A 27,723-nucleotide genomic window follows, 5' to 3' on the forward strand; every position below is an offset into this window, starting at 1 on the left:
CTTATTAAAGATTTTAAATTACATATACCGGGTATGTCGCATACTTAAAGGGTTTAATTATTCAGATCTACTTAATTCAGCTTTAAACAGAATTAAACGTGATAAAAAAGAATTCTAGTTTTTATTCCCTTAAACTAAGAAATTGTTTGATTGATGCCATGCTGACTTTTAAGAAATTCAAAGTGATGCATTCACAAAATAAACAAAAAAGTTTCACAACAGTATCAAAATGAGGGCAAAAAACAAAACAATGTGTGTATACTTATTACCAAGCACCGCCTAGACTAAAGGCAGAGTGGGATCATTATTATAGTCTATACATTAGTTCATGAAAGTAGGTCATTGTCTGAGAGCCTGGTTATCCTTGTTCATTCAAGAGTTTCTCTATAAGGGGTCAATGGAGCAGGATCAGCCTGAGTGTGTCTTCATGTAACTTGATGCTTTTTTTCCTGTAACTGACACTGCAAAACCTGCTTTCAGCCTACAGTATGTTCCTGTATGTAGCCATAGGAGGTGTCACAAATATCATTACATTTTCTGTGAACAAATTCTTTGATCAATCTGTTTTCTAATAGACCCTACTTTCTTACTGTATACTTTAAGTAATCAATTTAATATGAATGACAAGTCTGCAATTATTCTCAGGCTGAAACCTCATAAATCATGTTCCTTTATCTACAACTCATTACTGCATAAACTATGTGAACTATAATTAAAACCCAGACAGGAAATGAACCAATTCATCCGTTTATTAGTCAGTTGTTCAATGCAAGAAAAAAGGTACATACGCTTTGTTAAAAACACACTTCAAAATGATATTAAGTGTTTATAAACAGTGACCGGAAAGGTCTGAATAACACAGCAGGGCATCAGTGCTTACATACAGTATATATACATTAAGTTTTCTTGACACTCCTCCATCTCTCTGTCTCAGATTAGCAGAGGTCTTTTAACATGTAACACAACAAATTATTACTTTTATGGACAAAGGCAAACACAAACATGCAGGTTAGAAAATGTGTACTTGTATTGCTCATATTGGCAGAAGGTAAATTCCCTTCTACTTAATTCAAAGCCTTCCTTATTTCTTCAAGAAGAAGCATTCTGAAATGACCCAATTAAAAGAAAAGATGCCCTCACACCTGCTGGAAATGTGCACCAGATTTGAAAAGAGCATTACAGATAAAGAATAAGCATATGATAGATTCCCTTCAGTCTCCCTCTTAGGAAGTCGAGATGAGTGCAGTGTGCGGAGGAATACGAGACGTAGAGGGACAAGTTTGTGTCAGGGAGCCAAAACGACTCAGGCGGTGCTCCTTTCGTCGATCGTAAAAGTCTCCATGGGGCCTTTGCTCAGAGCCTTGATGTCCTCCAGGAGACTGCTTGGGGTCAAAATGTGAGAAGACCCTGCAAGCAAAGAATGAAATAACATTTGATCAAATATTAGAAAATAAAAGCCTTTCAAAATTCTGTTTATTTCTGTGATATACAAGTTGATTTTATAGCCTCAACCAATTATACAGCAGCGTTTTCTTTCTGTGTATTTAGCAACACATAGTAATAACAGTTTACAGAGACAGGATTGGTTAGAAAGCTAACAAAGTCATTTATGTTTCCTATTGGCTGTTCTCAACCAACTTTTGACTCTCCAGAACTATTTGTGTATCTGAAAAAGATCTAAATAAATCACTATTATCCGCTTTAGTTTTACAAACCCTTCAGGAAGAATGGATTGAAGTCTGCATGCTGAAAAAAAACAGCCATTCAAGTCAAGAGGAAAAAAAGGTGATTTAATCCTTAACAATTCTTTGGTGCTAACCTATGATGACCTCGCAGGATTTCACAGCCTGCGTGACCTCGTAGGCAGAGCGCATCTCAGAGAAACACATTCCCCCCAGAACGAAGATGATGAGTCGCGAGCCCGTCCGCCGATCATCCTGAGAAGCTTTGTGCTTCTGACGGGCGCTGTGAATCAGAGGATTAACAACAGACATTAAATGAGACACATCGTGGAGGTGGGAGCAGTAGGCCCAAAGGGTGAAATAAACAAAAAAAAACATCCTGGTGACTGACAGACACTCCAAAAACAGACCCAGATCCTTGTCGTGGTAAACGGCCACATATGGCACTGGAAGTAGTGCCATAGTATATCACCAGAGGGCGCTACATAATCACTCTTTTACTGTCTGCCTGTCTGTAAAACAACAAGTCACTCAGATGGTTTCATGTTCTTCAGCTGAAAAAGTCAACCACATATCACTGCTGAGTATTTGTCAGTATGAAGAAATGTTCAAACTTTAAGTGGGGTTTTAACTTGTACAATAAATATATGTCACTCCTGGAGCCATGGCAACAGTGTTCTTAGTTTTGACATTGAGTTAGATATTAACATCAACTCTACAGAAGAGCTAGATGAGTCTGTTTTAAAACTCATTATTATTTACAGACACTATCGACCCGGTTCAGGTGGGATTAAAAAAAACAAAAAAAACATGGACTGTACCTGACCGCCCCCGAGCCGTTCCAGGCAGCAGGACACTCGGACTGATGCGGCCATTCTCTGGTGTCCAGTTTGTTCTCCACAGCATCCTGAAAGCAACACATTACATTAATCTATCAGCTACAGAGACAAGTGTGTAGAAACCAATATCATACATATCAGTATTGTACTTATATGAAGTTTCCTTTTTAATAAACGGGTAAAACCGACAGTTTTGGAGTTCTATAGCTCATTTGTCACTTCACAAGTAAAAGAAATATTCTGCCTGACCAACAAGCCAACATCTGATACCGGGGTTATCGGGGTTAAGGTGGAGATGATACACAGGATGGAACAAAGGTTTTCACTTTTCACTTCTATAGTCTGTGAAACGACTAAATTGGAGAGGGTGACCAAGAAACAGACTCCAAAAGCAGACCTAAATCTTGGACCACGGAGAAAGCACACAATATGCACAGCTGGAGATGGGGAAACAATCTCAGTCTATTTATAAACATTTTAATTATGAGTTTTTCACTGATGGGGCTCAGTGGTTTTGACAGCTTGTGCTTTTCACACATTGTTTTAAATGAGAAGATTGTCTTCAACTGACTTTAAGTACTAGAAGTAATGGTGCATGAAAAACGAGGCTGTTTCCGGCTGAAGGAAGGAAACTGTTCAGTAAGGTTGATGGGAAACCAGGTGATGTTGTAGTGTGGGTTTCTCAGAAATGACTTCTCAGGTTATAACAGGGAAGGAAAGAAGAAGAAAAAAAAACCGTATTGTTTCAGATCTGTTATTTTACCAACCTATCTTTTATATTAAAATGACAATATAAAAACATCCCATTCAAAAACCTTGAGCCCTACCAACTGCAGTTTTTATTTCTACAAACAGAAATTAAATTTGGAATAAAATATACTTAGATTCAGTCAGGGGGCTTTATCTCTTATCATAACCAAAAGATGTTTGAGTAAGTCTGCCTCTCTATGACTAATCAGCAGAGCTTTACATGATAACAACAGAACTGATTTATTTCCTCTTCGTTATTTGGTTTACTGCTCAGATTACTCAGCTGAATAAAAAAAGGCTTCAAGCAAACTGAACAATGAGACCGAGTGAAAAGATAAATCTGAGTCCTGTTTCTGCTATGGGTCTCTTTTTACAGTTCAAATGTTAACAAGGCAGGACGTGACAGTGACCTCTTTTTTTTTTTTAAAGAATACTGTAATCTCACGTTACAATAATAACCTCTTAAACAGCTTTCCTTTAACCTATCACAATAGGTAACAAAAAACATCTGATGATCAGTGCATGAGCATGATGCAGCAACAGAAAGACCCTCCCCAAGGTTTAACACAAAAGTGGTGCTTTATTGTTCCTTATCGATGATGCCTTTTTTTAAATGTATGAAGCAGTATAGAACAACACAAACATATATGTGACACTGACTTATCAGATGACCTGAATCTGATAACCTCCTTTCATGGTGGTTTCACGGTTCTGTTCATTTTTTTCTCATGGATTCCTTTCAGAGAGGGACTGAGTTAGCACAGTAACCTAGATGTGTACATAACACATGTTCTTCTTTGTCCTACAGACTGTCTGTAACCACTGCACTTCCAAACTGCAGCAACATGCTTTTATCCAGAGTTATTATGCTTTTTAAATGTTGCTATCCGCTGCGTCTTAACTTTCTGTTTAGCAAAGCGAAAAAATAAAAAAAGTCATCTGGAAAGAGTTATCAAAAGAGCCGTTTGTAAATGCAGAAACAATATCTGCAACACTGACCTCCATCACATCTTTTATAACCGGAGTCCACCTGGAAAGGTTGTACTTCTCCTCTTGGGAACGATCCCTCCTGGACGGTTTTCGAGAAAATAAACTAGGCTAGAAACAAAAGTAGAAGACACAATAAGCAGGATTCAGTTGAGACTGAAAGACGAGACTTAAAGAGTTAAAAGAGCAAAGCAAGAGTGTAGGGTTGTGAAAATGAGCTGGTAATCTACATTCCCATTCCTCTACTTAGTCCTACTGGCAATGAAATCATCGATCCGTCTTGTTTACACACGTCTTGTGAACATACCGATGTGATGATAGGGACCCCTAGTTCCTTCCAGTTATGGATGAACTCTTGTTCGTCCTCGATCTTTACGTGCTGGATGAGTTTGTTTAAGTTCTCGTCTGTTGTTCCTGTTCACACACACCAAACAAATAATCAAAAAAAATCAGTGTGAAAAACCTAATAAAGTTCATTCTTAAATTAGGATCTCAGTAAGAAATACAAATGGGTTTTAGGTGATTTTAATGGTAATTAATTGGTGTAACATTATCTCTTAAATATATTTGGAAAGGAGATACAAACTCTGGCCTCAACACATGACTTATAAATATGCTTTGGGATATTTCTGTTTGTTAGTTCTGTGAAATCAAGCAAACACTTTCTGTTCTATTCTGTCACAAAAGTCCCTGACAGACAGAGAAGGAGGTCCAGTGTTGTGCAGGAGAAGACTGACGTACCATTCAGGCTGAAGATGTAGAGCAGCACAGCTCGGATCTTGTCATGGATGTTGTACGGGTGGAGCAGCACAGGGAGCAGCGTCCTCATGGGATCTTTCACCTTAACCCCTTCCAAGTCTGCCCCAACGGCAAGATCCTACAGAGACACAGACAGTCGTTTCAGTCGGAAAATTAAAGGGAATGTTTTAGCTGTTTTTCCCCCCCATACAGACGACGGAGCACAGACACACCTGTTCAGCTTTGCAGAGTTTCTCCACATTGTTCGAGTAATGCTTCATGCAGTCCTCAGCCAGCTGCAGGTGAACTGTTTTCTAGGATATTAAAAGGAGAGAGAAGCAAAGGAACAGAACCGAGTATGAGTATTGTTACTAAATAAAACACATGTTATCATAGCAGCCTTAACGTGTGGCCTTGCTGCATTAACATGATGATGTAAACCCCACGTGATGCTAGGCTTTGAAGGCACCACACCCAACCAGAACATAATAATACATTAGGTCCATAATTACACATGGGAAGCACAATATGTGCACAATAAGTCAGCAGCATGTTGGATGCCCCGAAGGAAAGGAAGAAGGAACGTGTGTGCTTATGATCCAATGGAGAGAAAAACATGATGGTCAAAACAGTTAAAAACATTAATGTACATGTTTCTATATTTATTTAATTATATAATATATTTTGTTTTATTTTATGAGTTTTCTCTGTTGTGTCTTGGGATATAAAAGGTCAATATCTCATGTGATCCTGATTTCACTCTTGAAAAGTGTAACTAAGTTAAATGTTCTGGTATTATTTTGGTTGATAAAAACAGTAAAAAAGGAAAAGGTACAACAAATGGAACTTAAATGAAAAGATGGAGGTGTACAATCTCTTTGATAAAGACAGTCAAAGTGAAGGTTAAAAAAAAAAAACACAAGGTCAAATAAAACTCACCTACTTATCGTAACAAAGTTAAAAACTAAGAGAGCATAGAAGAGATTAAAAACTCATCTTAGGTGAACTGCAGCAGTACATCAGTACCGTGCAAAGCCTGTTATCAAGAAATGCATTGATAGCTACAGACTACAGGGGAAGTCGTTGAAAGGTATGGGGAAGGCTTGCTTCCCTGATTTTTAAAGGAAGTGTGAACGAATCCAAAAATAAGGCCGTGATTAACTTAGAAAGAGTAAAAATAGCTGCCAATGCACCGAGTTAAATTTTCATATCTTACTTTTTGCTTTTAACGTCTAGAGATAGGATGTTTAGCTGTACTTGTCTGGAGAATTTGGCGCAGCTACGGCGCATGCTCGGCTACGACAACACCGCTTGCTTCTTCAGTTTGTCACGTCTGTGGTTATTGACATATTGTTTTTTTTATCCTACTACAATTTTAAATATTCTTCTCCTATGTATTAATTTTAATATCTTATTGCTTTTATGTGTCATATTTACATTTTCATACATATTTATTTAATTCTTATTGGTGTGCATTAGTCTCTCAGTGATTTTATCAGTGATTTTATAAACTACTTTTTCGTTAATAAATTTTCTGAACTCTTGTAAAGCACTTTGAATTGCAATTTAATATGTCTGAAAGGTGCTTTATAAATAAAGTTTGATTTGATTTGATATCGAAGCTCTTAATAAGCTTCCACGCTGACGGGCCTCTTTCATTGTCTATGTGTTTCTTCCCGTGCTATGTCATCATATGTGTATACCTGTGTACAAACTGTGCAAAGCTGTGAGACAATACAGTATTGTTATATTATATAAAGTGATTCAAATAGAAGGAGCACCTTAGTGTGTTACAATCACATGTGAAAATAAAAATCTGCTCCGTTTCTCGGAAGTAACTGGATTCCAGTTCCTCAAAAATCCTCACAGCAGTTCTCATTTAGACCACTTAAAGTAGCAGTTCAGTTTAACACAGTTTAATGTTGGTTTAGGTTCGAAACATTGGGAGATAATGTCTTCAGGCAACACAGATGATGTTTTTATGAGTTTGTCGACTTTGCAGTTCAGACAGAAACCCCACTCTGACCTGTCGGGATCAGCTGTGCCCATAAAACATGCTTTCACTGGGGGTTTGGTTCATTCAGGTGCTGCATACCTCTGTCAGTTGTTTACGGAAAGACGGCATCTTCTTCATCATTTGAGCCAGATTGCTTATCGTGATCTGGAGGGGGCAAAAAAATAAACGTTTTGTTACCATGAGTTTCAAATAAAAGAGATTTCAGGGAAGCCACTGCAAAGAGACCTCAGCTCTGTACCTTCCCATCTGGCTTTTTCTTGCTGGCAGATATTTCCTTCACCATCTTGGGGATTTCTCTGTTGTGAGAGGGAAAGAAATGGTTTTAAGGCTGCAGTGAAGAAGACAGGAATAAGTCACCTTTAACCCCTGAGACCTTTCACACTCACGCTGAGACGTCGGCGATGTGCTTGTGCCTCAGCTCGACCCAGAGCATGTCCTCTTCATTCAGCATGGCCTGCTTCTCAGAGCCATCTTTACCCTTGTACCTGGACGCAGAAAGAGGCAGATCATTCATTTCAGCTACAAATGGTGGAGTAAGTATGCAATGCGTGTGTGAATTTAGTGTAGACGGTAAAGATTGAATTACTTGTAGATGTTGTCCTGGATATCAATAAGATCGTATGCCATGGCCTGGTAGGTCAGCTCATGTAGGATGGGGCTGACGGGGTCAAAGCCTCTCTCCACTATCAACAGCTGGGCCTGGGTCTTTCCCTAATAATGGGAAAAATATCAACTTAAACACTGAATTTTAGGAAGGGGGAAATCATGGTTATTGGTCAACAGGGACATCCTCTGCTGCTTAGCAACCACTGGTAACATTTTGAACTTTTCTATCTAATGTTTTACTTCATGTTGTCCATAAAAAAAAAAAAAGATCCTGTATTTCCAGGTTCCCATTTACCCCTCAGGGTAAGACCGTGTTTATTCTGTCAACATCCTTTGTTCAGCTGCTGTCTGTCTCACCTTCTTCTTGCCACCATCATCAATGTCGTAGTGTCTTTCCAGCTTGTCGTCCACCAGCTCTGCCAGGGTCTTGGCGTTCTCCATGTTGCTGTCCCTAGTTATGACAGAAGTTGAATTCCATGAGTCGCACATGGAGTCAATATAATACACATTGAGATTGCATCATGGACAGTGTAAAAGAAGAGGAGTCATTGTGACGTCATCCATTGCTTTGAGATCGACCCTCATTACATTTATCCTTTCAGACATCGCCGTCTGGCTTTCCTGAAACTTAAAGTGACCACATGAGGATGACAAGCTGACCAAACCACCTCCATTCTGATGCACACGTTCCTGTGGTAGCATCTTTTCAAATGACAAATAGCCACATCTTTTAGCATTACGTTTACAGTCAATTTTTACTGATTTCTAGCTGTAAATGATAAAAGAACATTGATTAACACCGTTAACGCATTGAGGAAATGTTTACTGAGCTAATTAATCCACTGAGAGGCCATTAGAAAAAATACTGGAGAAGTCTCTTCATGTTGGCTCCGGGTTTTAAATCACAGGCTTTTTCCACTTCTTACATACAAACATCACAGAGGTTAGAAGAAATACCCTTAATGTTTTTTTTACCATTTCTCTTTAACTTAAGACTTTTCATTTGTTTGTGTTTTTTTCTTTGTGTACAGTATAATGAAGTAAAAATACAATACTACTACACTCTGTGAGTAGTGACACACGCTAAGATTTTTTTTTCTCATAGTCCACTGCACAGCTCCTACATTGCACCTTTTGTACATTTTGTGTTTTTTATTTTACATTTTTAAATTCTATTTTATATAATGTAATAGCTTCTTATCCTGAATTATTGAAGTTGTTGCTAGTTCTGCTTTATTTCCCTGTTAATTGAATCCCGATTCGGTTCTGATTCTGATGTAAGAACAGAACTGATGTACACTGCTCTTGCTGGTGTTTCTAAATTTGAAGCTTAACTCGGGCAAATTACGTTAGTGTTGAGTTTTTGTTAACTTATTTCCTGGCAGAGTTCGGTGACAAAGTCTAAGATTTGTGCCCAAGCTCTTCCCATAAAAGCTCTCCCTCTGCTTTGAAGGTTGGGGTGGTGTTGTAAGACGGAGAAACCAAATCTTTGTGGCTTACTTCTTGTATCTGACCCCCGGGTTCTCGTCCAACGTGGCACAGAGCGTGACGAGCTGGTTTGCGAGCGTCTCCAGTGTCTTCATTTTGTCCTGACTCTTGGGGCTGTAGAGGCTTTGGAAAGCCCCCGGATTATCACAGGTGAACACCTGAAAGCATTTCAAAGAACAGTGTAAAAGGCATGTGGATCTTTATATAGATTTAACTTCTGGACCCACAACTGTACCCCTGGATATTGACTAAATAAATCAGAGCTATAATTAAATTTTGTTAATATATATATTTTTTTTTTTATGAGAATCTGGGGCAAATTGAGTTTTTCAAAATAAAATAAAACACAATTTCCAAAGTTTCTCTGCTTTTACAAATCTTGTTCAGCCATTACATCATATCTTAAAGCAGCCAACACCCATACAAACATCAGTCCAAGCCCCTCCTCCTAAAGCAACACGACATTTGAATCACTGAAACAAGTAAAGTTTCCCTCAGTTAACAAGTAAGACGGAGAAAAAGGGGAAATGGAGCATTACAAAAGAACACACTGTGCTAACACTCACTTGTGCCTCGTGTGGCATGAAGGACATGTTGATTTCCTTACAGACACGTATGTACTTTGCACAGTGCCGCTTCATATTGTCGAAGAGGTCATCAGAAAGGTCTGGGATTTAAAAAAAACAAAAAGTTTTATTTAATCTTGTTTGAGATAATGATTGAGAGATGATTAATTAGGTCTTGTAAAATGATCTTAATACTTACAGTCAGTGAAATAAACATAGGCGGCTTTATATTTGGGTTTGGTCTTGAAGTCAGCGATAAAGGCGTCCACACACTGTGAAAGGAAATGTTTTTAAATTATTTCAGCAGAGCTTGGCAGAAAAAACCTGAAACCAAAAGCATTATTGTTGAGCTGACCTGAGCGGTCGGTGACATGAAGTAGATGGCCTTCATGTCTGGAACAGGCTCTCGGGTTTTGAACAGGTCCTCCACAACTAAAGAAGCAAAACATGCAGTTCAACAGAGCAGCTGCAGACATCTATACACAGAGTGAGTTATGTCTATAAACAGGATTAAGCAGTGAGATTACTTGTGATTTTCTCTGCCAGTAGGTCGGACATTTTGCAGCATGATGAGAGAAGCTTGGTGGTGAAGGTGTCCAGAATCAAAATCTGTCAAGAGGGTCAATAAGTCATCCATTAAATATGTAGCACTGTACTGTAAAGAAGGAGCACCGCAAATAAATAACTTTTCTGTTTTCAGTCACAGAATAAATCATTTTTTGCTCAGTATTATGGAGGCGGTCTGTTCTTATAATGTCGGGACTCGGTATGAGAACTTGGAGGGTTTTCCTACCTTCCATACTTCAGATTTTCTGCAGTCTGCGATAATAGATTCCTTTATCTCTGTAAGAAAAACAGAGAGTGACTCATTACAAACAACACTGACTGAAAGCAGAGACAAAAGCAAAATCAGTGCTTATGTTCAAACAGCTGAAAAAAATAAATAAAAATAAGTTTTTTCCACTTTTTCTTTTTCTTTTAGTCTATTAAGAAAATGATTCACGCTCCTCAGTCCTCTCAGAGACCCCAAAATGCTCCATTTACTTTACTATTAATAACATAAAATAATGACAGATTTAGAGGTCAGAAGCAGGAGGCAACAGTCATACAGTTATATAAACATTACGCTCGTCTATTTTCTTTCTATAAATGTATCGATGCAGCTCTAATAAAGCTTCAGCATCCATTTTCCATATCAGTAATCCCTCATCAAGTAAACGTAAAATAATATTTAATGGTAGAACTAGAAAGAAGTACCCGGAATAATTTAATTGCAGTGCTGAAATGAAAACATGTAAAACATTAGGACAGTTTAAACACACTTTCAAGAATAACATATTTAACAAATATAAAATTGAACAGTCAATTGGAAAAAATGGAATCAATATCAGTTGTAAGGTCTGTACCGTCTATCAATTAATGTGTGTAATACATGATATCTGTTGCTTTTGTTACTTCGTTATCAGTATTATTCGACTTTATTTCTGAAAGCTTAGTCTTGGATTTATTTATTAAGCTAAAAAGATAAAAAGGGATAGGACTGGATAAGTTATTTAATTTCATCCTACACCCTTTTCCAACATGGACAAAATCATGGAAAGTCTGCTTTGATTGCTGTTTGCTTTGTTTGTAATGTATACTTTTATTTTATTTTTAAAACATGTTCAAAATAAAAAAAATAAAAATGAAAAAAAATGTTATTGTTCTTGAATTGCTTTTGTTTTTAAGTATCATTGAAATGTCTGTAATATTGTAAGTGGTATTTCATTGTTATTATTTCTTGTTTTTTTTTATCTAGAAGATACAAATAATCAGTTCAAGCTATTTTATAAGTATTTGCATGATATGGTAACAACCATATTAAAAATGTGTGAGTTTGGTTTTACAAAGTAAAAACAATAATAATACCTTTTTTAAAAAAACAGATGTTCTTTGACAGACGAAACAACGGGCATGAAATCAGGACAATAAAGATCAGTCAGGATAAACAAAGAGTAGTGTTACAAAAACGGAAATATAAGAAATAAGAAAGATACGACAGGCAGGTCTCAAATGTCATTCTGATTATTTAATCATTTAATCCCACCCAGCCCTCACACAGCCTCTTCAGCCTCCTGCCATCGGGGTGATGGTACCACAGCCTGTGGGCCGGCTCCACCAGACTGAGAAACAGCTTCTTCCACCAAGCTGTCAGGAAGCTTAACTCTCTCTCCCCTCTCTTCCTTCCCTCCTCTCTGCCCCCAAAACACTGGACGTTGAAACCCCCTCCCATTTGCCACCAAGGACCAAGAACTCTGGACTAATAACTCTGAAGCTAACTATTCAAAAGTACACTCAGTTTCTGCACATTGCACATATTGCACAAGTTTACTATTTCTTTAAACTTTTATTTTATTTTATTTACCATTTTATTTTATTTTATTTACCATTTTGTTTTGTACCTTTTGCACAATTTAGAATTTATTACTGTAAATATTATTTATCTTACTTTACCTCTTTATGTTACCTTATTTTGGTTGTATTGCACCATGGGACGGAGACAAACGCAATTTCGATTCCACTGCACGTCTGGCATATTTTGAAATTGACAATAAAGTTGACTTTGACTTAAAATGAAAATGGTGCCTTTCCCTTCATATACACCTTCACAGGAACCCCCTGACTTTGCAAGACCTGCTGTCTTGTTTCCTACATCATATAAGAACTGGTCTTCTGATCTAACAGCTGTTTCAGGGATGCATGATACAGGTGTTTTGCAGAGAACTGCATGCACCTTGCAGCACCCGGATGTGAAGACTCGACACATGTTGACAGCAGCTTCGTGTCAGTGATGTTGATGTTAGATGGACGCCCTTCAGCTCATGTTTTAACCCTAAGTTTTGAGGTGGCGTAAGAAAGTGACCCTCCGCTTCAGCTTCTTCTTTAAACTCCAGTCTGATAAAGGAGTAATTAACAAAAGCATCTTTTTTTTAACCTCTGGATATGAATATTTTAATTAATCCTCGTTCGTAAACTTCCGTTCAAAGATGAAACAGAATGTAACCAGTCCCCGGATGTAAACTCCCAAAGGATACAAACACTACACACAGCGAGCCTGTACTTAAAACCTCCTTTAAGTTAATACAACTTTACAAGAGCGACGCAGTTTTACATGGAAATGAAACATTTTCTAACAGAGGGAACTTACTTTTCCAAACTATTCTTTGCAGCCCGTGATCTGAGCCCGTTGCCATCTTGTTTTTTTTTTTTTTTTGTTGTATTCCTCTCAACGCCTCTTCCTGTCCCGTGTCCTCGGGCTGTGACGTCAACTGCATCAACAAGTGTGCGACAGAGCGCTTTTGTAGTTTTTAACGCGTTCCTGTCTAGCTAGTTATTAAACCCTCTAGATATCGTTCTGTCTGCTGTCGTCGTGAAGTTTTTTGTGTAAAGTTTAGTTGATTCAACGAAAGGAAATACTGAATAATAGAAATCAGAATACTTAGTGTAAGGCATGATTATGGAGGGTTGTAGTCAAGATTATGAGAGAGATAGCCTACAATCTTAAAATATTTGAATTGAAGTAAAAAAAAAAAAAAAAAAAAAAGAAATCACATTTTAAGACAGTTAGGAAAAAGTCAGGATTTTAACTTTTTTACAATTTTTTTGAGTCGATTTAGCCCTTGTTTCAAAATATTTAATCAAATGTGAAAGAATAATTCAAACTTTTGAGCTTCTTAAACTTCTGAAATATTAGACAAAGGCATTGCTGACAAAACATGTTTTTAAATTAAACTCATTCTTGGTCAATTGCTGGCACAATTTGAGTTCCTCATTAGTTTCAACCTCTTTATTTTGAGCATTTTGTTCTTGCATTCATTCATTCGAACACCTCAGTGTCAGAGGATCTGGGTTAATCTGGCCTTCAGTAAGGGGAGTCACATTTCCCAACAAGACCCTGGTTAATCCCACATTCTATCTTATCTTCACTACATCCTTGCATATCGAATTTCATGCCTGTAACTACAAAGTTTTTTCCCTTCTGGTAAACCTGCTCCATGACCCAACGTGCATCTGTATCCTCCACTTTACCTGGACTCAGTGGGAGGAGCTAGATGCAGGTATTTCAGCCTGCACGGACACCAGCTGTGTTTAAGAAAAGGTAAAACAAGAGTTGGAGGTTGTAGCATTATTGCAGAGTGAGAGAAAACCAGTAACAGAAGTGTTTAAAGAGATAGACGAGGAGAATGGGAGCTATAAAGTGGCTGGTGGTTATCGTCCTGCTGGGCATATTTTCAAAGGTACAGTAATAGAATAATTCATTTTAACAGATAACTCATTTTAATTTAGGAACATTTTAAGAATTTAATGGAAAATAACCTGACAAGTAGTAGTTTGTAGTAACTTTGATTTATCCAACTGCTCATAATATTTTCTCTTAAAAATTTCCAGGCTGCATCCACATCAGGTACTGTATCTTCTTTCATTATTATTGATCTGATACAATTACTCATTATGTCCATCCGTGAGAATGAAAACACAACAAACTTTGATTATGTTATAAATCTCTTCCATCAGATGTCAAGGTCACCGTGTTCTCAGCAACATCCAAGACCGTCATTCTCAGATGGACCAGGTTCACCGGAGCCAGCTCGTATAAGATCAGCGTCGCCCCCAAAAGCTCACCTAACAGTGTCATCGCCTTTGCAACATTTGGTCCCAACACAGTGATGGGCTCCATCAACTCTCTGTCCCCGAATGTGTTGTACACCTTCACAGTCGACGCTCTGGACAATTCCCAAAACGCACTGAGCACTGCTTCTTTGGACTCATCATCAGGTAAGTTCTACTTCTGTTCATACCTGTATTTGTACTTACTGTTGCTGCATTGTTTTGTTTTCTGTCAAAAATCAAGCTGTTTAATCTCTCGTTGTATTTGTTTGATTCTGTTTAAAATCAAGTTCTGTGATGGTAGCCTATGTTTTGGCACACTAATTCATTGTCACCACACAAAAAACGTAGGTAGAAAAACATGCGGATTCCATAAAATAACAGTTTAAAGACATGTTACTGTGACGTTGTACAATCGTAAAATTCACATTATACAACAATGTAAAGGGCCTGAAAAGAGCATAATTCACTTAGATTTGTTGGACAAGATGGAACAATTGTTATTTTCTCTTAATTGGAATAATATTTTTGCTGTTTCCAGCGTGTGGTTTTCTCAGATATTGATGTTATCCTCCTTTCTTCATCCTTGAACTTTGCGGGTACAGTAATAAGGAGAATATTCTTGATGTCACTTCCAAAAATCTTTATATTAAAGTTTATGTTTTCATGACCAGAATGGGACTTAAAGTGAGGGTAATAAGATGGATCCCCACATCTCACTGCCAAAAGAGTCGTATTTTGAGTTCAGTTTAACATTCTCTTGACTGCTTTCTAAACCGATTGTGTTTACTGAAGCTCCTGCGATGATGGATCCCATTCAGACCGTGAAGCCAGAAGACAGCACGACCTTGATGGCCGAGTTCAGCCTGAGGACCGGATCAGTATCATACGTCATACGAGTCCAGAACAACAATGGCTTCCACAGAGAAGACGTAGTGTACTCGTCCCCCGCTGAGATTCATAACCTCACACCGTACACTGAGTACACGCTCAGCATCATGGCAGTGAACAGCGGAGGCCGCAGCCAGCCGCCTCTTACTGTGACTGCAAAGACAGGTACTCTTGTTATTCTAGTTATCATTATTTGTGTTTAGTGTCTACTCCATCATTTGGAAATCACATAAAATAAATTCAAAAATAACTCTGGAGGGCTGATTTTTTTCAGCTGATCTCAAGTTTAAGTTCTTCCTCATCTGTCCCCCCCCCCCCCCCCCGGAGAAGTCATTTAATCTGCCTCATTGTCCCACAGCACAGCCACCATATACATCACCCTGACTGAATGTGTACACATATTACTGTCAGTCAAACCCAGTGTTATGTTAGTTTCTGAAAGTCTTATAGATGCATCAGCAGCCCCCTGAGGGCCCCCACCTGTACAGGAGGGTAACTGTACCTGACCCTTGTAATGTCAAACACAATGAGTTGACCTCTTCCTGCAGAATATTACTGTCCCCTCTCACCTTCACTCCCACAGGGGGGGAAATCTGATCCACATGAGACAAAAAGTACATGTGAGAGTCGCAGCATGTTTTTTTTTTTTTTACTGTTAGATATTATTCACCTCTGATTTGATTGTATGTCCACAAAATATAATAGAATTACTTTATTGATCCCAAACTGGGAAATTGTGGCGTTACAGCAGCAGGTTGTCATAACACACAATATTAGATAGATAGATAGATACTTTACTGATCCCGACGGAAATTCAAAGTAATTAAACACAACATAATATTAAATACAAAGTAAATAAGCACTAAAAATATCAGAACTAAGAATACGAATATATACATCCAGGATTTAACTTATGAAAGATTAAATGTAAATGTGCAAAAACAGAGTTGTAAATGGACAGTATTGACATAGGGAGCTGTCCAGAGCTGTGCAATCAGTGACACATAAGTTTAAGTGCAGGAGTGTTGACATGTTATCAGCAGACACTATTCAATATAACGGCGAGTAGACAGACAAATGAAAGCAGACTAAACTAATAGGTTAGATTGAATTGTACTATAAATACTTTTCAGTGACATGTGAAAGACACAATCTTGAATAAGTAAAAGCCAAAGAGCCGCAAAATTAAGTTTCACTTCAGTATTTAAGGTCACACAACCAAAGAGGAACATTCACCCGACCAAAACCAAGAAAAATAGGGATTTCCAGAGTGTCTTCAGCAAAGTGTGGATTTGGCAATAAGAGTTGTTATACCAGTTCTGATATTGAGGAATCTGAGACTGCTGGAAAAAACTTAGTTATTTAGACTCTTCGGACACAACACACAAAAATGAGGACTTATTTCAAAGCTATGAGACTTCACTTACTTGAAACGTGGCTCATGTAGGATTCTTAGCACTTGATAACTTCACATGTAATACTTTTTACAACCTATATTATTAATGAATGACCAAGTATACCACAATCAAAGTCATAAGAACATCTAAAATATTTAAAATGATAAATCTGATTCAAAAGCCACATTTTAACTGCAGGAATTACTCCCTATAGGGTCTATATACCTTTGGACGCAGGAGCTAAACAAAGTTACCAGAAGATTATTTAACCCACCGAAAACTACTTTCCAAAAGGATCTTTGTAGTTGGGGCTTGTAGTGCTGATCATTTTTTATTTTTTAATGTGCTCTTAAAGTATTATTTCAAAAGGCTCAAAAATTTTAAGAGCATTTGAGGATAAATTGGGCCTAGCCTTCCCCAGTCACTACAGGTGTACCCCAGGGCTCTTTCCTGGGGCCCCTTCTCTTCATCACCTACCTCCTCCCCCATGGCAATATTTTCCGTAAATTCAATATACTTTTCCACTGCTTCGCGGATGACACCCAGCTCTACCTCTCCAGTAAACCAAACTCCACACTTCCACCCTCCTCCCTCACTTCTTCTTATCTGAAATACAATCCTGGTTCTCCTCAAACTTCCTTAAATTAAACAGTGATAAAACCGAGATCCTTCTCGTCGGCACTAAATCCATATTATCCAAATTGGCAGTTTCTCCCTCACTATCGACAGCTCCTCAGTTTTCCCTTCCCCTCAGGTTAAGAGTCTGGGTGTCATCCTCGACAGCACACTGTCATTCAAATCCCATATCAATAACATTACCCGGTCTGCATACTTCCACCTACGAAGCATCAACCGTCTTGGATATTTAGCAAAATAATTTTTTTTAGTCAGCATTCAAACAGCTAGAAAACCTGCTGTGTCACTCACTCATATGTTTTTGAAAAAACTCCCTCCCCTCTAACAAACAGGAAATGAGGGTTTACTTAACAAATGGCATCCATGTTTATTATAACCTGTTCCACTTTCATCTTCTCCGCAGTGTTGCCCCCTCCTCAGCTGTCCACTTCCTCTCCCAGCAATGACAGCATCTCAGTGTCCTTGTCCCCGGTCGCTCACGCTGTCCAGTACACCCTGTCCGTGTACAAGTTTGGCTCCAACAGCGCCGTGAAGCACAACACCTCCAGCACCAATTTCACCATCACTGGCCTGGACGCCGGCTCACTCTACATCATCAGAGGTTTCGCCTGGGACCTGGAGGGTCGACAGGGAGAGCGAAGTCTTTACATCAACCAGACAACACGTAAGGCACTGAAACACCTCTACATGTGATCTAACTCTTTGAATACTTCTTTTATATTTTCCTTTTGACCTCACATTGCAGAGCTATTGCTGGCTGCTTTCTTTTTAATTCACAGAGCTATTCCTTAATTGTACAAGGTGTGGTGGTTTCTGCAGCTTAATCAGTCCCCCTATCAGACATAAGATAAAAGCTTGTAACTTATGTTAATCTCCTGTGCTGAAGTTAAGGTAGAACTGCTTGTGTTACAGGATCAGTGGCCTAAACAGGACAGAGAGAACAGAACAGGCACTTTCTGCAACATTTTAAACAACCCCTCAGTCATAAACCTGGTGGTCAATATTGGTTTTCAATACATACATACACAAAACTTATGGGTTATTGGTTGAGGTTCATGTGTGAACTCAAACAGGCTCATTTTTGTCACCCTGACTTCACCTGGACTTTTTCCTTCCAGCCCACAAGTACAATTTCATGTGTGAAAACAGCTTAATAGAAAGAGACCTAAAACATGACAGTAATCATGATAAGGCTCCTATAGAAAGGTAAAATCATATATTTTCAAAAGTATTTTAATTATTTATAATGTATATAGAATGTTACTATTCAAATCAGTCTTGTAACAGGCAAAGAGCTGGAGCTGAGGCCGGTCTTACGCCTCCTGACGAGCAGCTATAACACTGCTGCACATCAGTCAGATCAGCCACGCCCCTTATTATAAATAACTATTATCCTTCATTAAATCAAAATTGATGTGTTATAATAAGATCCATCCCCCATAAAGTGTGTGACGACAAAGCAAAAAGCTTTTTCGAACAAATTTGTTCTATTGAACCAGGCTGTAAACATGGCTGTTTCTGCTTTTTTTGAATGAATGTGACTTCCACATCTTTTGCAGCCAGCCCCTAGTGGAGACTTCAGGTACTGCAGTGTTTTGCATCTGGCATTGGTTTCATTTTTCAACACTACGGACTAAATCTTGGTAGCACCATGTAGGATGCATCAGTTTTCAGATTTTATTGCTAAATCTGGTTCCAGATTTGCAGTAAAAAAAACATATATGTAGGATTGTATCTGCTTACCATCTTTCACCATTTTGAAGGATGTGTCCATGCGTTCATGTGTACCTGTGTTTAATTTATCATAAGTTTTGTCTATTTTCAAACAGGTCCTCCAGCCCCTGCTTCTGTAAACGTCTCCATGGAGATGAGTGACGACGTGGCTGGACTCTCTGTGTCCTGGGAACTGGATCAGGATGTCTACGGGTCTATCGAGTACCAAGCTACGAGTGACGGGAACCTGGAGTGTAACAGCACATCCAGCTCCTGCATCCTGTCAGCTGTGAGCTGCGGAGAGGTACACAGCATTCAGGTGACCGCTTCCAACGACGCTGGGCCCGGGTATCCAACAAACCCCATCCTGTTTATCACCTGTGAGTAGAGAGGGGATTTGATTTAGGGTTAGATTGCTCTCTTAACACACTGTCAGTATTTGACTCAAATCCTTGTGGTCCTGCACCGTCAGACCCGTGCCCTCCAGAGTCTCTGGCTCTCTGGGAGTCACCAGAAGGAAACTGCACGCTGACGTGGGACACTGTGGCTCACGCTGACGGCTATCAGGCCTTCATCAAGAGAGGGGACGGCGGCGAGGAGATCTGCAACACCACCAACAGCAACAACTGCAGTTACGACTGTCAGTGTGGCTACACGTACCTGATGTCTGTGTTTGCCTTCAACCAGGCGGGCAGCAGTCCTCAGGGAGAGATTCTCAACCACACCACCTGTAAGGACCTCCTGAGGGGCGTGAGATTATTTACGGGATTGATTTTTATAGATATTACTCATATTTGTTTTGTGGTTTTTTTGAAGTGCCTTGTTGTCCAGAGGGAGTATCTGTCTCTGCGGTGAACACTGACACTCTGGAGATCACGTGGGCGGCCTCGCGGGGGGCGGAGCTGTACGAGACGCGGGCTGTGGACAGTTCAGAGGACATCCGGTGTAACGACACGGCGCCTGTGTGTGCTCTCTCTGACCTCAGCTGCGACACCTCCTACAGCGTGGTGGTGACACCCTGCAATGACATCAGCGGGTGCAATCGTGCATGCAAAGCTCACACCAAGGACACAGGTAAAAAAATCCTAAATAAATGTATCCAGCTGCATTTTAACCTCAGTTCTGTTCGGCCTGATTATAAATAAAGTGTTTATATGAATGATATATCCGATTGCTTGTTTTTTTCTGCTAGGATATTTAGTGAAATAAAATCTTTTGACTGAACAAATCGTGAAATAATTTGATCCCTGTGATTGAATTGGATTGCTGAAGGCGCAGTGGATAGTTCCCATGTCCCATGTATTGGAGGCTGTGGTCCTCCAAAGGGGCGGCCCAGGTTCAAATCCAACCTGTGGCTCCTTCCCCGCATGTCATTCCCCACTCTCTCTCTCTCTCTCTCTCTCTCCCTGATTTCCAACTCAATCCACTGTCCTATCTCTCCATTAAAGGCACAAAAAGCCCAAAATAAATCTAAAAAAATGAAGAAGAAATTAATAAATTGGATTACTCCAATTTATAAAATTTTAAGTGTAAAGAATAAGACAGAGGAAAATGCATCAAAGGTATATACACACAGTAACCTCAGACAATTTTACATTCTTCTTTCCTTCGTCCAATGAGCTCCCTGCATGCCGACGAATCTGATGCTGAATCCCCAAAACTCCTCCAGCGTCACCGTCAGCTGGACGTCCAACAACCGCGCGGCTACTTACACTGTGAGCGCCGTCGGAGCTGACGACAGACACTCCTGCAGCTCCGTCGGAAACAGCTGTGACATCACCGGCCTGCCCTGTGGCTCCGCCTACGAAGTGAGCGTCATAGCAACGAGCTCCACGGGCCAGAGTTTACCCAGCTACTCTGACTCTCTGGAGACAGGTGAGTGGTTTGATGGAGCGCTTTTTACTCAGGCAAAAGAAGCAACACAGAAAAATAAATAAAATCTAAGACTTTAAAAACAAGATTAAATGAAGATATTGAAACAGTTAGGATGAATATCCAGCAACGTCCATTGCTGTATAAACCACGCCCACATCACCTTAATCTCCATACAGAAATAATTAGTTTTTTATCTATACACACAGATAAAGGAAGTTTTTTTTCACACCTGCATCTTTTTTACAGAGCCGTGCTGCCCGCAGACTCTCACCGTGGATCAGGGGACTCAGGCCATGACCAACGTCTCCTGGTCTCACGCCAAAGGGGCGCACTCTTTCATCACGTCTCTGACATCGCCACGCGGTCACGCCCGCTGCCACACCCAGGACTCCCACTGCCTCATGGGGTGCATCACCTGTGGGACAAACTACACCGTCACCATGGAGGCGTACAGTCACAGCGGGCGCATGTCCAACTGCACCTATCAGGGCTTCTCATCCAGTAAGCATTATCACGTTACACTACGGCCAGAAAGGAATGAGGGGAGGAGTTAACTTTCATTTATTACCGAAAGCAACTAGAATTAAAAATGAATCATTTTGTTCATATTTTTATGAAAAGTACGATTTTAAAAATCCTTAAAATCTATGTTAGAGTTTAAGAGAGAGTTTTTACACATCCACAAACAAGATTTATTGACTATTCACACATTTTACTAACACAACACCTATTTATTATTTGACTTATATTCTACCTCGTATTCATGCTTTTCTCCATTATGATTCTTGTAATGTGCAGAAATAATTAACATATAAGTGACTTACGAGCTTCAGATGTAAAATACACATTTCTGTATTCAACTTTAAATTTTAACAACCATAAAGATAAAAATGAACCAAGATAATGATATACAGTATAAGCAGGTATGAGCTAGCAGCCTGCTTTAACTAGCATCCTCTGTCATCAGTGTGTGAAGGGGTAAGTGATACAAGCTCAACCCCATTTACCATTTACATATGTTGACGGTATAAAAGATAAGAGTGCTTATTTCACTTTGTGTCCACCAGAGGGCGCTGTAATTTATTTCAAACTAAATTCACAGGATATCTCTCCTTGTAGGTTTTGTTTGTGTTAATAATTTGTGTTTTCAGCACCTAGGTTGAGTTTGTTTGTATGTTCCTGGGTTGGATGTGTAATTCTCTGTTGGGTGTTGTCCATCTTGCCTGTCTCATTGTTGAGATTGTGAGTTGTTTTGTTGATGATGTCGTGTGTTTATTGTGTTTTTATTGTTTATACTGAGAAGTGAAAATAGAGGATTTACAGTAAAAACACAGAATGAGTCTAATTTATCTTCCCAACTATCTCTAAAATCACCATCTATTATTACATATGAAACCTACAACATTATGAAGTCCATAATTTACACTCTCTCTCTCTCTCTCTCTCTCTCTCTCTCTCTCTCACTCTCTGTCTCTCTCTCTCTCTCTCTCTCTCTCATAGGTGCGTGCTGTCCGTCAGGTGTCCGGCTCTACAGGAAGGCCGCTAACTCCCTGCGCGTGCACTGGCGCAGCGCTGGAAGCAGCCACAGCTACGTCACAGACATGACGGGCACGAGCAACAACTACACCTGCACGACGTCTCCTGGGGAGAACAGCTGTGACATCAGCAACATCCAGTGTGGAGACGTTTATAATGTAGTGGTGGCTCCGCTCACAGCAGAGGGCAGCAAAGTCCTGTTCTGCCCCCTGAGACTCTACTCAGGTATAATGAACCTGAGCCTTCACATTCATTTCATTTTACTCTCCTTTTGAAGAGAATTTTACAAGTTTAAAAAAAGAATTGTCAATATAATTTGCAGCTTTATTCATAATTAGAATCAGAATCAGAATCAGAATCAGATTTATTGTCCAGGTATACTTACACACACACACCAGGAATTTAACTTTGGTGAACTGTGCTCTCTTATGAACAGGTACAACATTAAATATCAACAATAAACTTAATAAAAAAAGACTAATATTTACATGACTAAACATGAAACAGTGCAGTGCTGCATAGTGCAAAAGATGCTGAAGTAACCTGATAAGTAACATGCAGTTATGTGACAGATGGGTCAATTAAGATGTCAATTACAGTATTAACATAAAGAAGTGTGCGTGTATTGATCATTTAAATTAAATAATATATATATATACATATATGTATATTCACAGTGATGAATTAGATAGGATTAAACCGTTAAAACATGGTAAACATTTAAGTTGTGAAACGTTAATATTGTGGAAAACAACATTTTGACTGACTTGAACTTTCTGTTTCCTTCTCTTTCAGTCACCTGCGCAGGGAACAACATTAGCACAGGTGAGTGTGATACCCTGAGCGTCAAATGTGTTTAAATATGAATGTCTGTTTGAAGTTAAACCAGCAAACAGTTTCTACGACTTTCTGTTAAAAATAGAAGTGAAACATCTCAAATGTATTAATTTTTTAACGACAGTGTAACTTTTTCTTTTGCAGTGATTTACAGAGGGAGGAGAAGTGTGGACTGATGGTATGTAAGTCAATATTTTACATCTGATCTGATTTGGAAGATAAGTTTAGAGGTAAACAATTTTAGAGCGGTTGAAGAGAGAGAGTATAAAGAATAGTCAATTTAGCGAGACTTCCTCCATCTTTGTGGTCACGGTTTTATATTATTTTTTGCCCTCTAGTTTAATAGGAAATACACCTGAATATTGTGTGCCAATTAAGAGGTCTGAAAGAGGATATTTTAATAATACCAACATTTAAAGAACAACATAGACAAGACATCATTTGTATTTTAAACTCACATTAATGAAAAAGGGAATACCAAATTTCAAAATAAAGTAATTTCTCATCAATACAGGTTCCATCTTAATTTAACGTGTAGGTCAGCTGTTGTTTTTATTCAAGACAAACCATTTCTTCTAACTAATTTAAAAGAACAGCGTATGTATTTTTGTTTACAACATCATCCCATATCAGTGTATCGATGTTTCCCTCCGCTGGCCATTAAAAAAAATAACTTGCATTAATTACTAACATTAATTAAAATGTGCTTTATCATGTGCAGCGTTATTTAGGTAAACAACGACTTTTGGAACCGAAGAAAACTGTGACTGATTTGTTTTTGGTCTTTACAGCTTCTTCTCCAGTGAGCCCTCAAACTCCGCCCCCTTGTTGACCTCCTCCTGCTCCTACATCGTCACAAAGCCATCGGATACGACTGAACCGAAGCTGAATAAAAGAAGAACTGTTCAAAAGATATGCCATTTGAAAATGACACTTGACGCTGATTGTATGATGAACAATGAGAAATACTTTGTGTTTAAAAAAAAAAGGTCATGAATTATGGCCAAGCTCCAACATCACTATGCCCTCAGCTATTACGATAAAGCACTTAAATAAGACGATAAGAACAAGAATGTATTTATGTGTTGCTTAAAATGTGTATCCTGAGACAAAAATCTTCTTATGAATTTGATAAATATAAAAAATGTTATGCTAAAATTACATCACTTAAATTAAGGATAATATATTCACCATTAACTACTTCATATTAGCATGCTAATTAGTAGGATACTGGCTGCTTATCAGTCATTATTAAGCGCTTATTAGTACCTTATTATCAACCATAATTTATAGCTAATTAAGGCCATGAAGTGTTTGCCCTCTATAACCTCCTAATTACGGCTTATAGTTTGGAGGTTGCTGAACATGAATTATAATTAATAAACGTTAATTAGGAGGGTACTGAGGGTAAAATCTTAGTTAACAGCCTGTTATCTGTAGATTATAGTCACATAGAGTAAGGTACTTATAAGGGCTTAATTATGACTAATAAGCAGTTATTATGTTACTAATTAGCATGCTGATATGCACTACTTAATGGTGAATATTGTGACCTCAATTCAAAGTGTTACCGATAAAATATTTGATCCACAAACAACAAGGCAACATTCATTTCCTCTATAAGCAATCTGTGAAAGAAAATTAAGAATTGATTTTGTCCGAGGGCTGATAGAGCTAAACATTGACAAAAAAAACCTCAAAGTAAAACAGTAACATTGCCCTCCAGATACATTTTTAAAGATGTAAAGAACATATTGGCCTGGCTCTTAGGAGTTATTATTTGATGAATTGACCAAATTAAAACTAATCTTGTAGTTTTTGCCCCAACTAGGAATCCTCCTGATGCTAAGTATCAGCTGTGTTTCTCCTCAGGTGTCACCCTGTAGTGTACAGCTGATACTTTCTTAAGGATGTTTTTAACTGGAATATGTCTCCCTGTGGTTTAATAAACATGATGCATATTTCAATTAATAAAAAATTCCCAACATCAGTTTTGTGTTTTGTTGTTTGTTTGTTTTTTTCAGAATATGAATGGAGGTCAGGAGTTTACCTGAGCCCTCAGGTATGATTGTAAAAAGTGCTGAGTCATCCAGCGTCTGCTTCTTTTTTCTCATTAAATTCTCAACTGGGTTTTTTCTTTAAAACATAAAAAAACTTTATTTTATTGTATTATTGTGTCATACATAAACAATATGTCCGATCCCAAAACAGGCTTTCTAGACACCATTATTACTGTAATACAAAGAGACCAAAGATAGATATTTAATTATGATAATACTGAAAAAACAAACCATCCTGATGTTTAGGCTTTAGAGACAAATGTGGCCGGCTTATAAACATTGAAATTAAAACAATCATTGGATTCTGAGCGTACGATTAATCAAAGGAGTTCTGAACTCATCATAAAAAGGACAATACAATAAAAAAAGAGATTCATTCTCCACTTCTCCTAAATCACATCGTTCACACAGTACAGTCTATATAAGGAAGTTTCTCTGCTGTGAACAAAAGAGGTCTGGCTGATGGACCTCTTGTGTCCAGCCGGTGTGCTTTTAGTCTTTTATGACTCGTACGACTTTCTGTAAAGGAGGTCCTGGTTTCATTTCTGTGAAAAATGAGGTTTGCCTACGATTAACATGTCTGACTAACGCTTACAGCTTTATACATCAGTAACAGGTACTGATGTCCACCACACACTATAAGTCATGAAACATAGGGTTATAAATACATAGAATTGGATTCGATCATCAATCATTACACGTTGTGACTTTAAGGATATTCTGTGGTCTAGATTTGTTTTTTTTTTTCAACCTTATGAATTCAGAGAAAAGTTTTGGAAACTAAATCTTATGAAATAAAACTTTATCCAACCTGAGGACAATGGTTGTAGAGCACGTTGAAGAGTAAAGTATAGAAAGAGAGCAGGATGACGTAATCGATACCAAGGTGCCTCAACAGGTTAACAGTAGGAGAAGGATTATTCGTGTCTGTAGATATGTACCAGAATTTAAATATACTGTGGAGCTGCACATTTAATGTTACAGGAATAGTTACTAAATACGACCAATGTGGCTGAAGGAAAACTACAAGTAGGGCTGGGAAATATATCAAGTTTTTAAGATAGATCGATATATTTTCAAATAAGATCTAGGGTCAGACAACATGGTTAATATGGATATAGTTTATGTTGCATTAAAATAACATTACAGAGGTACCAGGTCACCTTTTTCTCATCTCACTGATGATGACTGACTGTCTGTCCCTCTTCACCCTGCTCCTCCTCTCTCTCTCTTTTATTGTATTTAAGGAACATTTTTATTTTATAATATTACTTTTAGTTTATTTTTACATGTGTTTTCACTGTTAATAAAATACATATCCATATATATCGAGTATCACCATTCAGCTAATCAATATCAAGATATGAGTTTTGGTCCATATCGCCCAGCCCTAACTACCAGTACTGTTAACTTGTTTTGTAGCCTCTATAGCTTCACCTTCTTTGTGTAATACAGGTGTGGCTCAGGGAATAGAGCAGGTTGTCCTTACTAAAATCGTCATGGTGATCGTCAAGCACCCTGCACAACAACATGTCGTCATCAATATGTGTCTCTGTGTGTTTAGACCTTATAAGCTGGGTTACACATTTGTCCCTTTTCTTTCTTTTTTTGGTCAGCAAAAATTAAGGAATTTCTTTTTGGGCTTTTTATGACTCTTTTATGATACGACATGTGAATCGAGTCGAAAACCAGGGAGGGAGAGAGAAGGGGCCGGGGGATTAGTGGTGGCAACAAGCCCATATTGAGCATTCAGTCACATTCATTTCTGAAGAGTTAATTTGGAAATGTATGTGTATGATTAAATGTACATTTTTAAAATGTATAAATATGAAAAATAAATCATATTAAAGGCTTTATATGCGGTAGATGTCGCCCTTGAGCACCAGCATGAAACCAAAACAACTTGCGCTGCATTGTTGTGTTAGCATGCTAATGCTAGCGATCTTTATTATGCTGGTATCTTCACACTGCATGTAAATTTACCTGAAATGAGCGTGATCTAGAAACACAGTTAAGCAGTGAGTACAGTATGTTATTCTTCTTTTCTCTAGTCCCTCAATAAACAACTTTTATACTCGAGGGGAGGAGTCAGCCGGCCGTCCCGGCGATGTAAACAAACTGAAGATAGGACTCTGAAAACTCTGAAAACATCACAGACAGTGGGACTCGGGTGTTACACCCATTGTAGACAGTCATGACTCACAGAGTTATTTTCAGAGAATTTTCTAGAGAATCAGTCGTATCCGTGCGTCATAATGGCAATTTATTAAAAACATTGGAACATTTCCAAGGAACAAGGTACAAACAGCCGTTGTGTGTCCCTCATGTTGATCTTCAGGAGATTATGAGGACCTCACGAGCATTAGATGAAGAGCCTAATTGTGTTTAACAATGGAAAAATATTTTGATCCCCCAAGGTATTGTTTTGTGTATCACATTTCCACGTGGGAAGACAAAA

The 27,723-nt window shown here is 38.5% G+C and overlaps 2 protein-coding genes across 3 annotated transcripts; one reads left to right on the plus strand and one right to left on the minus strand.

The window, feature by feature from the left end:
* Positions 1–731: 731 nt before the first annotated feature.
* On the minus strand, positions 732–12,962 carry stxbp3 (syntaxin binding protein 3). Its single transcript, XM_020657953.3, has 19 exons — positions 12,861–12,962; positions 10,467–10,516; positions 10,201–10,282; positions 10,029–10,105; positions 9,873–9,945; positions 9,674–9,774; positions 9,120–9,265; positions 7,977–8,070; positions 7,600–7,724; positions 7,400–7,498; positions 7,252–7,309; positions 7,092–7,157; positions 5,230–5,310; positions 5,000–5,135; positions 4,566–4,672; positions 4,271–4,369; positions 2,504–2,589; positions 1,820–1,965; positions 732–1,407 (listed from the first exon to the last, which is right to left on the minus strand). The coding sequence occupies exons 1-19, from the start codon at positions 12,904–12,906 to the stop codon at positions 1,304–1,306; spliced, it is 1,776 nt and encodes a 591-aa protein (XP_020513609.2). The 5' UTR covers positions 12,907–12,962; the 3' UTR covers positions 732–1,303.
* An 839-nt stretch (positions 12,963–13,801) lies between these two features.
* Positions 13,802–25,195, plus strand: LOC110002346 (fibronectin type III domain-containing protein 7-like). Of its 2 annotated transcripts, none has more exons than XM_065955616.1 (14): positions 13,802–13,950; positions 14,102–14,117; positions 14,228–14,488; positions 15,116–15,376; positions 17,648–17,908; positions 19,074–19,337; positions 19,430–19,687; positions 19,774–20,031; positions 20,578–20,832; positions 21,079–21,333; positions 22,333–22,593; positions 23,164–23,193; positions 23,350–23,387; positions 23,997–25,195. In XM_065955616.1, exons 1-13 carry the CDS (start codon positions 13,897–13,899, stop codon positions 23,379–23,381), a joined length of 2,466 nt encoding a protein of 821 aa, XP_065811688.1. In that variant the 5' UTR covers positions 13,802–13,896; the 3' UTR covers positions 23,382–23,387; positions 23,997–25,195. The 2 variants fall into 2 exon arrangements, with proteins under 2 accessions (XP_065811688.1, XP_065811687.1); XM_065955615.1 differs by having other exon boundaries at positions 23,350–23,383.
* The last annotated feature ends 2,528 nt before the right edge of the window (positions 25,196–27,723 follow it).

The sequence above is a fragment of the Labrus bergylta genome, chromosome 6, assembly GCF_963930695.1.
Source record: "Labrus bergylta chromosome 6, fLabBer1.1, whole genome shotgun sequence".
Taxonomy (NCBI): domain Eukaryota; kingdom Metazoa; phylum Chordata; class Actinopteri; order Labriformes; family Labridae; genus Labrus; species Labrus bergylta.

Excerpts from the sequence above, each read along its gene's own strand:
- LOC110002346 (XM_065955616.1), top strand. The coding sequence starts at position 13,897 with ATGGGAGCTATAAAGTGGCTGGTGGTTATCGTCCTGCTGGGCATATTT. Across the intron at positions 19,338-19,429 it reads CCCCATCCTGTTTATCACCT|ACCCGTGCCCTCCAGAGTCT; the intron begins GTGAGTAGAGAG and ends CTGCACCGTCAG. Across the intron at positions 23,194-23,349 it reads AGGGAACAACATTAGCACAG|TGATTTACAGAGGGAGGAGA; the intron begins GTGAGTGTGATA and ends TTTCTTTTGCAG.
- stxbp3 (XM_020657953.3), bottom strand. The coding sequence starts at position 12,906 with ATGGCAACGGGCTCAGATCACGGGCTGCAAAGAATAGTTTGGAAAA. Across the intron at positions 10,106-10,200 it reads ACTGGCAGAGAAAATCACAA|TTGTGGAGGACCTGTTCAAA; the intron begins GTAATCTCACTG and ends TTGCTTCTTTAG. Across the intron at positions 9,266-9,673 it reads TCATGCCACACGAGGCACAA|GTGTTCACCTGTGATAATCC; the intron begins GTGAGTGTTAGC and ends AAATGCTTTCAG.